Genomic DNA, 17,439 nt, shown 5'->3' on the forward strand with positions numbered 1-17,439 from the left:
ACAAAAAGGGCCAGATGGGAGAGAAGAAGGGGAGGAGAATTACTGATGTAGAATAGCAAGTGAAGGAAGAGAGAGAGAGAGAGAGAGAGAGAGAGAGAGAGAGAGAGAGAGAGAGAGAGAGAGAGAGAGAGAGAGAGAGAGAGAGAGAGAGAGAGAGAGAGAGAGAGAGAGAGAGAGAGAGAGAGAGAGAGAGAGAGAGAGAGAGAGAGAGAGAGAGAGAGAGAGAGAGTGTGTGTGTGTGTGTGTGTGTGTGTGTGTGTGTGTGTGTGTGATGAAACACACTTCAGTAATCTGATCCCCAACAGCCCCAGTAAATTAAAAGAAGGCGTGTTGCAGGTCTCAGCTTAGATTTGTGCCTAAAGACACAGTGACCTTTTCAACGTTCTGTAGCCTTGTTTTCCTTTTTCATTTTAACTTATAAATCAAATTATGCTTTTGACTTTGCTTGCTCTACATGCAAAGTATATTTTATGATGTATGAAAAACATAACTTGAAACAGTTCAGTCCAGTTTATTTTATTACCTGTGCTCAACAAATCAGTTGTTTCAAATTCCAAAGTATCATTACCCTTACTGCAGGCAAAGCAATGCGACTAATCAACTACTTTTGTGCTGAAAATAACTTTTCTCTTTGTGAGTTGTGGAACAAAGCAGTAGGTTTATGTCGAGCATTTACGTTTACATTCTAATTTGTAATGAAAGTCTCCAATGTAGTTCGTTCCACGTTGCACTGGGACAGGATTAAAGCACAAAAACATCTGTCCTGCATGGCACATTGTTTCATTAAGTATTACTGTGGTTTGGGTGTGTGTTGGTACTAAGAAAAAAACAACAATGTACATAACTTAAGCAAATCTTTTTATATTTGCCTTCAATAAGGGACTCCAACACTCATTACCAAACCTCATCACTAATCAAAGAAAGGAAATGCGCTTGGTTCTTCTATTGAAAGTATTTTAACACATTTGAAGTACTGTTGTTTATGGAGACAAGCAACAAATATGTGTGTCTATCTCGAGTTTAAATAGATTTGTATGATAGTACAGTCTGATAAATGTTCATGGTAGCGTGAAGCTGCATTATTAAAGCCATGCAGGAACATTAACTTACTCACTGAAGATGTACAGATTCTGCCTGCCGTTGTTGGAGTGTACCTATTATAATCAATATTAACATGAAAATCTTGCAACATGATGTTTAATAAAACCGCATAGAAATTGCTTTAATGCAGAAATGTGTAACGTAAGTGTTTGAAATGTGCCCACGTGGCGTGGCCACCACTGTATACAGTGATTAGGGGAATTGACTAATAATGAATTAATAATGTACTAATGTATGATTTTATATTAGCACTATGGGTTATGCATTAAGGTTTTGCTAAATTAATCACTAGGCCTTAGTTAGAGAGGGTCTGGGCCTAGCTGCCTGGTCTCATATTAAATGTGTTTTCTAACGTGTAATGTGCTGTTTCCTGAAGGACATGAAGCTGTACTTTTCCAGAAGCTAGAGATGTGTGTGTAACTGTAGTAAATTATTTCTCATGGGACCCGACTTACTCAAGGAGACAGTGTAATTCGCAACAGGTGCAAGGTCGCCTGTACTGGGAGAAGACAATGGAACTACTGACTGGAGCGACAAGTGTAACTTTTAATACCTGACATTCTACCCGATGAAGACGTCAATCACAGGAGCCAATAAACTACTTGAGAACTGTCTTAGGTGAAAATTCTAGTAAGGTGTGTGACGGATTATTGAACAGAGATAACGATGTTCCAAACATTGCTGAATGGGAAATTAAGACACTTGTTAGACAGATTCAATATAACAACACGATACGAGAAGAAATCAGTAATTTTTCTTAGCCATTACCTAACCATTCTTTGAAGCCCTTACTCTTAAATCATTACTTTGAGAGACTTGTGTCTTTTACTTAAACTATCCTCACCTTTCTTGCCTTGCCCGATACTTACTTCTCCTCTTTATGAGGGAAGAGTTCCTTCGCTCTATTTTGCTGAGATTTTGCTGTTCTATCCTGGCTGATGGCGAATCGACTGATGCCTGTGTTGCTTTACTCTTCAGAATATCAAAACTATGCACTTCAGGATATTTTAAGGCACAATGTAAAGCAATCACTCTCAGACACCTTAGTGAGTAAATAATCAAGTTTATTTAAGGGGCAAGTTCTCATATGGCAAAACTAACCACACTAATATATATATATATATATATATATCAAGAGAATAACATGAGAATAATGGTGAGAATATAAGCACTCTGTGAATCACTGCAAGAGCAAGTGCATATAATACACGCACACACAATATACTTCAATGCTTAATAGCAGGAAAATGACTGCAAGAATAAGTGCGTATTACGCACGCACACACAATATACTTAGTAAATTGAAAAGCTTCACCGAAAAGAGCGTCTGCATCCCTCCGCCGTACACAAAGCCGGGGAACCCAAATCGGCTGGCACAGGGAGCCTCTTTCGGGACAATCAGTCCTCCTGGCGTTGCGTCCAACCCAGAAGAGAGTTCCTAAACCAGTCCATCCAGGCCCCCAACCTTTATAGTATTTACTGACGCCCAGGAGTCTTTTCTAGAAAAAGACCCCCTCCTTTACAAATTGTGCAATCGGCGGTACCTTGTTCACCCTTCGAGACGTCTCCTCAGAACGGGCCAAGTTCCCAGGAGAGGGCTCCAAGGTGAAGTTTGCATTCCTCCTTGAGTACAGGCGCATCCCCCTGTTGTTCTAACTGATAGCTCGTGGAATGTAAATAGCGCCCTTCGTATCAGGCAGATGGAGCAAAGTTGAGCAGAAAAACACCCCACCCTGTAGCTTGCCGAAGCTTGTGGAAAAACACAGCACAGAGCCAGACTCGACAAAATGGAGTTGTGAACCAAAATGGAAGCGAAGGCCAATGGAAGCAGAGGCCAATGGTCCACATCCTGAACCATTGTTTATCTTGCACGTAGTGCATGTAGCACTACATTTCCACCCTTGGACCATTTGGCCAACTTACAACTAAGTATATCCTATAAGCTGAAATGGCAAGGCTCTTGGGCGACACTGAGATAGAAGGTTAGGCACACACTGAATACAACAACATAACGAAATTAAAATAACTGTTATGATAATGATTACACCAAAGATATAACGCAGTTGGCCTAAATTAGGCAGCCATCCAAAAGCCCAATCCCACCACCCCTTGTCAACATCCTGCTGCACCCCCTTCACTAACTTATGCAGGGCCTCTATATGGGAGTTGATTGATATGGAGTGGTCGGATAAATTGAAGCAACACAACCCTTCAAAATCACTGCAGCCATGGTTGTGTTTAAGCAGTAAATAATCAATAGAAGCGCGATTCTTCAAAGCAGCTCTTCTAATTCCCTGTACATCTAATAACAGCTCAGCTAAGGCAGCTGATGTATAGTTAATATTCTTGACTACTAAACATGCAAGTTTATTAATAACTCTGGTATTATATACTGCAAGTCCTGGCATCCCTACGATAGAACCAGCTAAACTAACATATTCTGTTTTGGAAAGCAATGAAATTTCAGAATCACAGTCCGTAGGTAATTGAATAGTGTCTCTGGTATAGCGAGGGTGTAGAGCAGTATCCATAGGAAACATGAGAAAGCCTAAGCGTGACCAGGCACAAGGCCCTCCGGTTAGATTTGCTGGAATATAAGTAAAAGAAAGGTTACCACAAGAAAAGAGCCAACCTTTAGGCAACTTAACATTTTGAATGTGGCTGGCAGCAGGCACCACATGCTGGCAAAACATTGAATTATTTACATTCAAACAGGTCAGGTCATTCCGTGAGTGGCACAACGTCCGTTGTGCAGCAGTTAAGTTTTTGTCTCTTTTCTCCAATTTGAGCTGAGCACATTTACCTATTTTCATAGGATCACAAGTCAACGAATAGCACACATCCCCATTTGAGATGTTAAACGTGAGTATAAATGTCATGTCCCTCCACAACCGCCTGCCCACCTCCGGGCAATGACGGCAGTACTCATAGAGTGACAGATGGGAGCGAACGTCACTCACATCCACCATTCCATCCTGGTTTGTATTGTTAAAGATGTGCAATAATACAGCAGCAGGAGTGGGCACTGCCACTAGACAAGTGGTAATCAGATCTTGAACGCTTTGCATGTTACTCATACAGAAGTGAGATATATTCAGCACTTCCTGCGCTAGATGAATCCAAACATTGTTCGGTTGATGCAGTAGCGTCGGCATCTGCGGCTGACGGTTGAATTTTTGGGCTATGAGCCCCTCCCGCTCCCCTGTGGAGTCTCCAGAACGGGCTCCATACACCACACTCATGGCACAGGCACTCCACAGGATGATCTGAAAAGAACAAAGGACAAAACACGTATTATCATTCTCGCAGATAGCATTTGTCAGAGGGAACATGTTCCCATTTGTCTTGACCAGGTCGCATAACTACCAGGACATTGTCTGGTCCAGTGGCGATGACATCAGTGGGTTGAGGAGGGTTATTTGGGGATTCAATCCACACTTTGGCCCCTGGGTTCTTGTCAGTAGATCCAAACCCTCCTTTGCCTCTTACAGTGAGAAGAGCTGGGGCGCTCCCCTTCTTAACAACACCTCCATAAACTGGCATGATGACAATTTGGGCAACGCGATCACCAGGTTGCACCACTAGGTCTGTGTCACCACTGTTCAAGAGAATGACTTTTAACTCGCCTTGGTAGTCTGCATCTATCACGCCTCCTAAAACTTGGATGCCTCTCAGGGCAAGCCCAGATCAAGGGGTGATCAGACCGTAATGCTCAGGGGGAATCTGAATTCCCACCCCAGTTTCAATCAGAGTGATGTCTCTAGGCTTCAATCGATGCATGTGTAAAGCATGCAAGTCAAGTCCTGCAGATTCTGGTGTAGCTCGATATGGGGCCAAAGCCCCTGGAGCTCTTTCCCAATACACAATGGTATTGCTTGCTGTAAACGGATTAATCTGTAAAGCAGGTGTGAGCATTCTCATGAGAGGTGTCTCGGCATTTGTAAGGGGTCGGTTGTTCAAAATTTGCAAAGCATCGTACAAATTATCCCTCCACCCCTTCAGTGTCCCATCAGACAGTTTACGCAATTGTTCTTTCAACAACCCATTCATTCTCTCAATCAGTCCCGCTGCTTGTGGGTAGTAAGGTATGTGAAAAATCCACTCAATATTGTGTTGTGCACAATAGTCCTGCACTAGTCTGCCCTTGAAGTGGCTGGCGTTATCACTTTGAATCTGGAGTGGCACCCCATAGTACAGAATCAATAGATCTAATGTTTTCAGGGTGCTCTGCTGAGTTGCGCGCTTGCAGGGAAAGGCTATGAGATAACCAGAGTAAGTGTCTACCACGGTGCAGGCATACTGACACCCTCTGCTCACTGGCATTGGTCCAATGTAATCAATCTGCCAAATCTGTCCTGGCAATTTACCTCTGCCTAGCTGGCCTCTCACCACCTGTGGGACCGGTCTGTGCTGTGCATGCTGACAAATGGGACATTCAATGATTGCTGTTTTAATCAAATCTAGGGGAAGATGCATCCCTCTAATCTCGGCCCACCTGTGAATAGCCTTTTCTCCAAGATGTCCGCATTTCTGGTGTGCCCATTTAGCCATTCCCACCAAATCAAAATTCTGCGCCTCCACTTCCGCCTCTTGAATCTTGGCTCGATCGTCTGCAAGACAATTGAACCATCGGTCTAATGAATCAGTTGGACAGTGAGCGTCCACATGATAGACAGTCACGGTGCTTTGAGGTAACATTTCCCAGATCTCCTGCCATAACTCCTTCCCCCATACCTCTTTGTTATGGATTTTGTACTGATGTGCATGCCACGTAGGAAGCCAAGAAGCTAACCCATTGGCGGTAGACCAGGAATCTGTATAAATGTGACATTTTCCGGGTAGCTCTTGTTTTAAAGCCTGATACACAGCATAAAGCTCTGCAAACTGGCTACTTCTTCCCTGTCCTGTAGTTGTCAAAAGCTTCTTTGTAACAGGATTATAGGACACTGCCTTCCAGTGCCTTTTCGCTCCAACATATTTTGCTGAGCCATCTGTGAACCACACATGTTTTTTGTCATCTGCAGACAAGTCTGCGAACGGCTGGCCCCACCCTACTGGGGATTCACACACTGAAGGTACATCATGCAACATTTCGGAATTCTCCACTGGAGCCTGCGCTACCTGCTCATGCAAAACGGCGGTTCCTTTTGGACCCGCTCGTGCCCTGTCCTGGACATACCATTTCCATTTTATAATGCTGGCTTCCTGCGCATGTCCAATTCTATGAGTTTTAGGGGAACTCATCACCCACTGCATGATGGGAATTTCAGGCCTTAAAATCACATTGTGTCCCAGTGTAATTTGCTCAGTATCAACCAGGGCCCAATAGCAGGCCAGCAGCTGCTTCTCAAAGGGAGTATACCGCTCTCCTGCCTCGGGTAACTTCTTTGTCCAAAATCCCAGGGGCACCCTCTTTCTTCCTTGTTTTTGCCATAAACTCCAATTGGCATGCTGCCCCTGGACTGTCACATTCAACTCAATGTCTCCCTCCCGAATCGGCCACAAATCCAAAGCATGCTGAATGGCATCTTTCGCCAATTCAAACGCGCGCTGCTCCTGCTCTCCCCCATTCAAACGCATTCTTCTTTCGTGTAACTTTGTACAATGGGGCCAAAATCTGAGACAAATGGGGTATATGCTGTCTCCAATACCCGAATAGTCCAATAAAACTCTGGGCTTCCTTCCGATTTCGCGGCACTGCAAATTCCTTAATCTTTTGTTTCACTTTTGGCAACACTTCTCTGTGTCCCTGATTCCACTGAATGCCCAAAGATGTCACACTCTGAGACGGTCCCTGCACTTTTTCGGGGTTAATCTCCCACCCTTTATTCTGCAAATGTTCCACCACCCTGTCTAGCTGAATCTGCACCTGTTCTTGTGTCTCTCCCTGCATCATCACGTCATCTATATAGTGAGAAATTTGCACTCCAGGAACCACTGGTACTTCATCCAAATGCTCTGCCACCAGCCGGTGGCAGATAGTGGGGCTATGTAAATACCCCATGGGCAATCTACAGAAGGTGTACTGACGCCCCGCCCACTGGAATGCCAGCTGAGGCTGGCTCTCAGTAGCTATTGGTATCGTAAAGAACGCATTGGCAATGTCAATGGTGGCATACCAAGTCCCACTGTGTTTCTGTATGTTCTCAATCAAGGTAATGGTGTCTGGGACCGCTGCAGTCAGAGGAGGTGTATGTTTATTCAATTGGCGATAATCAATGCAAATCCTCCAACTGTTATCACTTTTACGAACAGGCCAGAGGGCATTATTCCACGCAGTGGTGATGGGAACTATTACCCCGGCCTCCAGTAAGTCATGTATAGTCTGGCTAATCTCCTCATGTCCTCCCGGTATTCTATACTGTTTCATTTGAATCACCTTAGTAGCTTGGGGAAGTGTTACCGGAGGAATCTTCAACAGCCCCACCCTTGCGGCGGCTATTGATATAAATCTTTTGGAACCAAATTGATAACATCCATCTTCCAAATGTAGTGTCATCCCTTTCAAAATGTCAATTCCAATAATGTACTCGGGAATGGGCACAATCAAGACAGTGTATTCTCTCTTTGGAAGTGCCCCTATTTTCATGGGAACCACTATCTGCACTGCCGGGGTTTCTTTTCCGCCCAATCCCGTGATGGTGAAGTACTGTCCCCTGAATTTTCTTGGGTTGCCATGAATCAAAGAGGCCTCCGCTCCGGTGTCAACGAGGGCTCGAACTTTTTGAACATTTCCACGTTTCCAATAAATTTCTACTTTGACATGAGGTCTGTTATCTTTGCGAGCCCATCCCTGCACCGGAGTTTGACCTGTTTCCTAATCTGTTTTCACTCTGCGCACATCAGAGTCTGCCCAAGTCAGATCTGGATACAGTTTGCGGTAATTCTCAGGGAACTCCTCCTCCCTGTCTCTGCTTCGCAACCTCTCTGAGCTTACCAGCTCCCTCTCCCACTCTCTTCCTCGAGTTTTCCCAGAACCTGTCAGTTCCCGGTCTCTCTCCCTGCCCTGGGTTCCCTCTGAGCTTCGGTGCTCTTCCTCCCAATCTCCATCATCTGGGGATCTCTCTCTACTGTGGGGCTCTCTCCCTCTCTCTACCTTTTCACCCTCACGCTCCTCCCCTCCTGCCTTTCTCTGGTTCACCACTTTGTTATCCTTCTGGTTCCCTTTCCTGCTCCCCTCCTTTTTATCCAAGCCGCGTTTGCGGTACATTTCCCACATGTCCTTGGTGGTTATCCCATCAATTTCATCCCTGGTCACCCCATCTGGCAACAAAGCCTGAAACATGTCCCGCCTTGTCACCCTGTTGTTATCAGTACGATTCTCAGACCGTGAATTCCTCTCTGGCTTAGCCCATTCTCCTAAATCACTTAACTCACGCACCGCTTCTACCACCTGAGACAATGGGTTACCCGTCTGATTAATTAACAAAGTCATGATGACATGCTTATATGCAGGAGGAGCGGCCCTAATCAATCGGTTTCGCACAGACACATTTAAAATTCCATTCATCAAATCATGGGCATTACCCATAAAGATAGCTGTTTTCATCCCTTCTTCCTTCAATCTCTGTACTGCATCTCTCAAAGTATACCAAGGTTTATCGTTATGTGGTTCTAAAAATTCTGGACCCATGTAATCTGCTTTGCCACAGCAGTACGATTTTAGTATCAAAAGACCGATAATGACTAGTACACTAAGCATGAGCATTTTCGCTCAATTCCAGCAGCGTTTTCACCTCGAAATCGCCATTTTCGTCCTGCACTCGTGGCTCCCATTTTTAAAGGTTGCCCTCACATAGGCTTATAATACAGTCGGATTTGATTCCAAGGACACGTACACCTTGATTGACTTTTCTCTGACCTGGGCAAGCTGGAACCATTGCCTCAGGCCAAACCTGTTTGGTCAGTCCCTCTCCCAGTGGCCGAATCAGATAGCATCAAGGCACACCATGCCATAAAACCCTTATTATCGCTCACACACCCTGCCTAATCTTACTCCCACCTGCACCTGCTCTTTTCTTCTTCTTACTTTACGAGGGGGAGGTGCCCGTTTTTATTGGGGGTCCACACTTATCTGATGTGAAATACTAGGCCTTGCCGGGTAATTTATTATGGGTTGGATGACATGAAATATGAGGTTTCATCATGACACTGTTTTTTCCTTTGTAGTGAAAACATGTGAATGACCAACCAAAATGTCAAGAATGTTTGCCTGAAGCTTAAAAAACTGTATATAAGGAAACCTGATTTTGCATTGACACACAGTCTCCTGAGAACATACAAGTCGTGCTGTTGTACTTCTAGGACGCTTGTCAATTGGTTGCAGCCAATAAATTTGATCTTTTACTTCACCTAGAAGACACTGAGTTTCTGTAGTCTGAATCAGGAAAGTACCCGAGGTCTTTGGGTGTACCCTGGCACCGCTGGGTTACCGGATCAGTACCGGTTCTGAAAAACCCAGTACCTCAGTTGGCGCCCAACGTGGGGCGATACCAGCGGTACCGGTCCAAGCCTGAAGTTCGTGAGGAGCTTCGTGTGAAAATTCTGGAGGAAGGCCGCCACTTCATCGACCCCTGCATGTCGACGTGGTCCGAAAGTCTTTGCTGCGAGATTCCCCGCTTCCCGACGGCTACGAAGGACTGCTGCCCTGGCTATCGCCTTGATTTGGACCCTTGATTTTTGGTAGAGCGAAACGATAAGACGAGTCTTCTGGTGATGTCATTGATATTTTCAGTTAAGTATAAGTGGAGCGTCTCCCAGTCCTTAGTTGGACACTTGGTTTGGTCCTTAGTTGGACACTTGATTTGGTCCTTAGTTGGACACTTGGTTTGGTCCTTAAGTTGGACATTTGGTTTGGTATCCCTTCGGGATCACTTTGATTTGGAACTTGCAAGTACCAAAGCCGAAGGACTCGTGTATTCACGAGACTATCGTAAACGATAATCCTTTGAAGTTTGAAGCTAGACTAGTGAGCGAAGATGCCTGGTCTTAGCAGACTTGGAAATTTGTTTTGTCTTGGTTGTAAAAGGGACTCCCGGTTGGAGGACTCATGTCCGGTTCCTCCGATTGGAACTCCAACTTATGAACTATATGTGAAGCACGGAGTAGGCCCCATCACATATAATGAAGTATGGATCCGTTACACCAGAAAAGATGGTGTTTTAAAATGGCCCCAAAATGGTAGCTTTGACACAGAAATCTTAGATAACCTCGAAGTTAGACTCTTTAAGAAGAAAGCCCGGCCGGCAATGTTTGATTCTTTCCGCTTATGGCGTAAAGAAGCCAAGCAAAAGGAAATTAAATTAGCTAAGAAAAATAAGAGAGAAAAAGGTATTTCGATTATGCAAGCTGCTATACAGTTTAAAGATAACGAAGCAGAACAGTTGAATGAGCAGTTGCATAGGCGACACAAAATGACAGTAGATAAATGCTATCCAGTTTTGTCGCCTCTTCAGCAAGATGCAGCAAAAGACTCTGAAAAAGATCCCCTAATGTCGCATTTGCTAAGTTTTCCACCACCCTATGCGCAGAATGCAACGGCACCTCCGCAACCTCTAGTTGCACAACCAGTGGTTGCATTGCCTCCTGCTCCTCCCCAGCACCCACCAGCTATTCTTCAGTTGGTTCCTATTCCTCCGGTGCAGCCTTCTCAAGGGCCACCGGCTTTGACATCTGCTCTGCCTTTACTTCCTACAACTTTGACTACTATAGCGACTACCACTCCTGGTATTGTTTCTGACACTTCTTCTGTCTCTGCCTTGTCTCATTCTGTTTTTCCTCCTATTCATTTGTCAACCTCTCCCTCTATCCGTCAGAGAATGACAAACACTGTGACTAGTCTTTTATCCCCTCTCTTTGGGTCATTAGCTACGACCCCAGTTACAGAGCGTAAGCAATTGCGTAGCCAATTGCCTGATGGTATGGAGAAAGAGACACTGAATTATTTGGCGCATAAATGGGTTACTGAACCAGCGAGATATGAACTAGAGTCTGTTATGGATGTCTTCCATCAGTGGGAAGAACCGAAACAGAGATACGTTTTTGAGAAAATGTGTACTTTTCTTTCTGAGGATTTAGAGGAAAATGGTTTGGAGCCCAATCCGCCTAAGTTGTGTCGTGTACGGTTTGATTTTTCGACAGGTTTGATTGTGGGTTCAGATGTCGAGAAAGCAGTTGCGACGTTATTGTCGTTTAGGACTGAAGGTGTTTCCAGGTTATTGTTTAAATATGATTCTTCTGCTAAAAAGAAAGGGAAACAGTACACCATGAGAGAAGTTCCCCCACAGTGGAGGGAAGGGGACCCAAATGCTAATCCACCTGTCCTGCCTCATTTCCAGCGTGTATGGGTACACGTTCCATGGAAGCGAGCTGAAGTTTTAGCCCTTAAGCAGACATTGCCTGATCCCCGTAAGAATCCTACAGGGTATTACAAGGAATTGTCACAGACTGCGGGGTCTTGCATTATGAATTTAGCTGACATAGACATGTTGTTTGGGAATGTTGTTCCACAGCCTTTATGGGGAAAGATTCGCCATGCAGACCATGCTCAAGAGTTAGGTGACACATGGGACAATATTGCTGCTGCAGATGCCCGACAAATTGGTGGTGCTAAACCTGAGCCTTTAGTGACAGAACTTCCTGGTAGGATTATTGATTACATGAAAACTATAATGCCTGCGATGCGTGTAAACTGGGATAAATTGTCTGCATGTAAGCAAAAGAAAGAAGAAACGGTATCAGATTTCTTCACCAGGTTTGAAGAAACGTTTGTGGATCACAGTGGTCAAGATATGAGCACGGAAGGTGGTCAACGTTTGTTCGTCGATAAATTTGTGCATAATCTGCTTCCTGAGTTGTGTAAAAAGTTAAAAGATTCAGAAAGTTCTTGGGCAGTTTCCTCTTCAGCGCAGATATTGGCTACTGCACAGTACTACGAAAATAGAGATAAAGATGAGAGAGATAGAGTAGAGAAGAAAACAAAAGATTTGAAAACGAAGGTTCTGTTACAACAAGCGTACCCGCCACGTGGTGGTCAGAATAGTGGTGCACAGAACAACTATCAGAATAACTATCAGCCCCAACCGTTTCAGAGAAACTCGCAAAAAGCCGAGTATGCTCAACCACGTATCCCAGTAGGTCCCAATCAGTGTTCATATTGTAAGGAAGAGGGTCATTTCAAGTATAGTTGCCCTGCTTTGCTACAGCGCGCAAATGGTACTTCCGGTTTAAGAGGTCGAGGTGTTCCACAAGCACCTAGAGGAAGAGGACGTGGATATGTTCCCCAGAACGCGCGCCCATTCCTCCCTCAAAACTCAATGAACAGATTTGATCAACAGGTTAATGCATCCGGTAGGACGGCTCAGTACTATACTGATGATTACTATACAGAGGGTGAGCATTTGGACAGTAATGATTGCTAGGACAGCCATAGACAAAGAGAGGGAGTTGTTTCAGTTCCGGTAGATCAGAGTGGGCCTTATGTTAAGGTGATTGCATCAGGTGTGTCAGAACCTTTTCTGTTGGATACTGGTGCTAGCAAGAGTTCTATTATGCACTCAAAACTCCCTGGCGCACCTTTGTCTGGCGAAACAAATGTATCAGTAGGTTTTTCCGGCGCCCCAGTTAGAAATCCGATTTCTAACCCTATATCTCTTTCTGTTGGACCTTGTAAATTTGAAACACCCCTTATTTTGACGACAGGTTGTGGCGAGAACTTGTTAGGACTAGATCTGTTAAAGAGATTGTATGCAACATTGTATTGCTCTCCTTCTGGAGTGCAACTCACATTGGGTAAGAAAGTGATTTCACCAATGTATTTGTCAAAGGACAGATTTCCACCAGAATTTTCGTCTCTTCCTAATACTCTTTGGGCTACTGGACCTAATGATGTAGGTCTTTTGGAAATTCAGCCATATGTGATAACATTAAAAGCCAATGTTAAAATGCCACGTATTTTCCAATACAAGATCTCTAGTGAGGGGGAAAAAGCGTTGATGGAAATTATTCGTGATCTGATTGAGAAGGATGTAATTGAAGAGACAAGAGGCAACGTTTGCAATAGTCCTGTTTTGCCTGTCTTGAAGCATACTGACCCTACTTAGCCACCTGTTTATAGGTTTGTAATTGATCTTAGACAGGTGAACAAAATAGTTGTGCCACAGTTTCCAGTCGTCCCCGATATCACTGCATTGTTGACAATGATTCCAGCTTCAGCCACTTGGTTCTCAGTAATAGACCTGAAAAATGCTTTCTTCAGCATCCCCATTGCAGAAGAGAGCAGGGACATTTTTGGCTTCAATTTGGGAGGACGAAGCTTCAGATTTAAGAGAGCTCCTCAAGGCTATTGTGAAAGTCCATCTATCTATAGTCAGGCTTTGAAAGCACAACTTGACACTCTTATGTTACCTGATGGCGCCACTCTCATTCAATATGTCGATGATTTGCTAGTTGCCGCAGATACTAAGGAGATCTGCAAAGAAGCAACATTGTCATTATTGCGTCATTTGTCTGATTTACACCACAAAGTGTCCCTTTCAAAGTTACAGTATTGTCAAAAAGAAGTGACCTATTTAGGTCATCTCTTTTCGAAGGAGGGAAGGCAACTGACCCCAGAGAGAATCAGAGCTGTTGCAGCAATGAGGGTGCCAAGAACACAAAGGGAAGTGCGTGCTTTCTTGGGTATTACATCATATTGCAGACAATGGATACCTAATTTTTCGTTAATAGCCAAACCCTTGGTGGCATTAACTTGTTAAGATATACCGAATCCCGTCCCATGGTCTGAAGATTGTCAGAAAAGTTTTGTCGAATTACGTGATGCATTATGTTCAGCTCCTGTGTTGGGTACCCCCAACTACAGCAAGCCTTTTACATTGTATGTCCATGAGAAAGAAGGTTGTACGTTAGCAGTTTTGACGCAACAGTTTGGAGACAGGGAGCGTCCATGCGCCTATTTCTCTTCAACCTTAGACCCAGTAGCTAAGGCACTACCGAGCTGCTTAAGAGCGGCAGCTGCTGTTTCTATCCGCCAGTCTGCTGGTTTAGTGATGAATAACACATTAATCGTAATGGTTCCACATGCAGTGGACACGTTGTTAAACAGAACCAAGACACAGCATTTAACTAGTGCTCGATTGTCAGGTTACGAGTTGACATTGTTAGCAAGCCATGTACATATAAAAAGATGCACTACACTTAACCCAGCTACGTTATTGCCAATTGTGACGGAGTTAGATACTTCTGAACAACATGATTGTCTCCATAGAACAGAAGAAGAAACTAAAGGGAGAATAGACCTTCTTGACACTCCCATTGCAAAGAGTAATGGTACTTTGTGGGTGGATGGTTCATGCTTTAAGCTCCCGAATGGTGACACGACTGCGGCGTATGCTGTGACAACTTTGTGTACGATTGTTGAAGCTGCACGTATCCCACATAATTAAGCCCAAGCAGCTGAGTTAATAGCCCTAACAAGAGCATGTACAGTATCAAAAGGAATGAAAGTGACTATCTATACCGATAGCCAATATGCGTTTGGTGTGGCCCATAATTTTGGGCGTTTGTGGAAGGAACGTGGGTTCCTGACCTCGCATGGAACTAAAATACAGCATGGTCAGTTGGTAAATGAGCTTCTTGATTCACTTACTTTACCGTTGCAAGTTGCGATTGTGAAGTGTAGCGCACATAAAAAGGTGACTGATGATGTTGGTCGTGGGAATGCATTTGCTGACGAGGTCGCAAAAGAAACGTCAAGGAATGTGATGAGCCGAATGTATGTCGCGGGCCCTGCAAGATGGATTGGTGATGTTGGAATGTGTGAAGACACGATAGAAAGCATGAAGTCGATTCAAGCTGAAGCCACAGAGAGAGAATTGAGTGTGTGGAGAGAAAGTACGGGTAAATTGGATGCGAATGGTTGTTGGGTCGAGTTGTCAGAACATCAAAGATGGTTGCTACCCGATGCGTATGTGCTTGCAGTAGTTACAATGGCTCATGGAATGGCTCACATCAGTGTGAAAGGGATTTGTAAGTTGTTGGCCCCAGTATGGCAAAATACAGGAATTCCCAAGTACGCAGAAAATGTGGTTAGAAATTGCATGGTATGCCTGAAACACAACCCTGGTAGAGGAACCCCAACTCCAGCTGGTCATTTTGCACCTCCTACATATCCATTTGAGGTTTTGCAGCTAGATTTCATCCACATGGAGAGGTGCAACAACTTAAAATACGTACTCGTTGTTGTTTGTGCCTTTTCAAGATGGGTGGAAGCCTATCCCCTAAAAGACAATACTGCGCTATCCACAGCCAAAGCCCTTGTGAAAGAGTTCTTCCCTAGATTCGGAATGCCGAGAATGATCTGGAGTGACAATGGAAGTGAATTTGTGGGTCAAGTGATGAAGAAAGTATGCGAAGGGCTAGGCATAAACCAAAAGTTTCACGCTGCAAATCACCCCCAATCAGCTGGATTAGTAAAGTGCTATAACGGCACTCTAAAGCTAAAATTGGCCAAGATACAAGCGAGCTCTGGTCTCAAATGGCCTGACGCTCTACCCTTAGCACTCCTATCAACCAGAATGACTGTGCATTCACGAGTGAAACTTAGTCCTTATGAAATAGTCTTTGGCCGCCCGGCCAATATATGGGGAGTGCCTAGGCCCAAGAAGTTCAGCGAGATAGAGCATCCTGTCTTGCTTGACTATCTGTATGAATTGACAGCTAAATTGCGTGTCTTACATCAACAGGTCCACGACACCCTGCCTCCGGTCTCTGAATCTCCAGGTCATCCCATTGAGCCTGGATCCTGGGTTTTAATAAAGAACTTTCAGCGAACCAAAAACGAGCAGCCCAGGTGGACCGGACCGCACCTCGTTCTTCTCTCCACAAGATCAGCTGTTCGAGTAGAAGGGAAGAAACACTGGATCCATGGGACCCATTGCAAAAGGGTACCCCTACCTCTGCCATATGACCGGTGGGTTCAGGAAGGTGTCGCCAACTCAGAGACTGAAACCGTGCCACGTTTTCTGCCTTTCAGCGATGCACGAATAAAAGGAACACTCACTGAGAAAGAAAGTGATGACATTTTACAATCAGCAGTATCACCGTCAGTTCGATTGGACACTACAGAACCTGAACTCCTTTTTCAGGACCACACGATACCTGGGACTAACCGTTATGATCTACGACCAAGAATAAAGGACAAATAAAATAGTTTACTTTTCTTCTCTTTAGCAAAATTCTCCAATATGGAAAATTATTTTTGAATTACTTTTTGCTTTTTGTATTTTTCGAACCTCCATCCGGGTTCAGCTGTGTGATCGTGGCTGAAAAGACTTAGGGGGGTAGCCTGTGGACACAAGGTCTACAGGTCTGGTTTGTTCTAGGGCGGCCTGGAACATTCAGAACACTCCTAAGTGAAGTAAACCAACCGCCACGAGCGGCAACGGTTAGAGGATGGAATCTTTCCAAAATGGAGAACATGTTAAAAGACTGAGTTTCAAGAAGAGAATATGTGAAACGATAACCAGGAAACGGTTTTTGCTGCTGTGCATTTTTATGTTATTTAGTATACTTATGTTTTTTATAGGATATATTTTATTCTGTTTTAACGTGATATTGGCACCCACTACCTCGTCTGCACCTCCTCCTTCCACTGTTTCCCCACATTCTTTTCAACTCCTCCCTAAACATGAATCTGCTAGGAGACTAGAGTTCATTAATAACTCCTTCATCCAGCTTTTGCACCAACACCAGCTAGTGATAAATACAACTAACTGTTGGGTGTGTGGCCTTATGCCTCACACAGCAGATAAAGGTACCCCTTATCTGATCCTGCCTTTCAGCCACAATGGTTCCGTGTGGGCATTCAGAACGATATTCATCTATGCACACTACCCCCTACGTTTTGCGGAAGACAACCCTAAGAAAAATGCTTTAGTTAAAGGTATCATAGACATGATGAAGGACAATATCCTCTACAAGACTATCCCCAGAGATGAGACGATGGCATATATAGGATGGAACATGACCGGATATGAAGCCACAATGAGGTAGAAGCAGCAAGCTAAGATATCTTCCCTGATTTGGGTTGTACCCCATCAGGGTCACCTCTGTCTGCAAGGTACTGGCAAGAATCCCAGAGCTCAGCTAGGGGAAAGCGTCTGCACTGAGACATATGTCTTCGCATCTCAGACCTCCCCTCCGCTCTTGGCAGCTAAGGGTACCTATTTCATCTGCCATGATAGAGCCTTTACATGGTTGCCCTCTGACTTTTCGGGCACATGCTTCGTTTCGTTCCTGTTGCCCCCTACCTACACAGCAGCGGCAGATTACCACAAGACA

The 17,439-nt window shown here is 44.5% G+C and overlaps 1 protein-coding gene across 2 annotated transcripts in view; it reads right to left on the reverse strand.

Moving 5' to 3' along the window:
* Positions 1-2,148: 2,148 nt before the first annotated feature.
* LOC138285070 (uncharacterized) overlaps positions 2,149-17,439 on the reverse strand; it is a 211,864-nt gene continuing 196,573 nt past the window's right edge. Inside the window, exon 3 of one of the 2 annotated variants that reach the window (XM_069224557.1) lies at positions 2,149-4,367. In XM_069224557.1, the coding sequence (XP_069080658.1) occupies positions 3,027-4,367 (1,341 nt within the window). In that variant the 3' untranslated portion in view covers positions 2,149-3,026. The remainder of the gene's footprint in view (positions 4,368-17,439) is intronic. The other variant, XM_069224558.1, reaches the window with a different exon arrangement.

This window comes from Pleurodeles waltl, chromosome 3_1, assembly GCF_031143425.1.
Source record: "Pleurodeles waltl isolate 20211129_DDA chromosome 3_1, aPleWal1.hap1.20221129, whole genome shotgun sequence".
NCBI lineage: Eukaryota > Metazoa > Chordata > Amphibia > Caudata > Salamandridae > Pleurodeles > Pleurodeles waltl.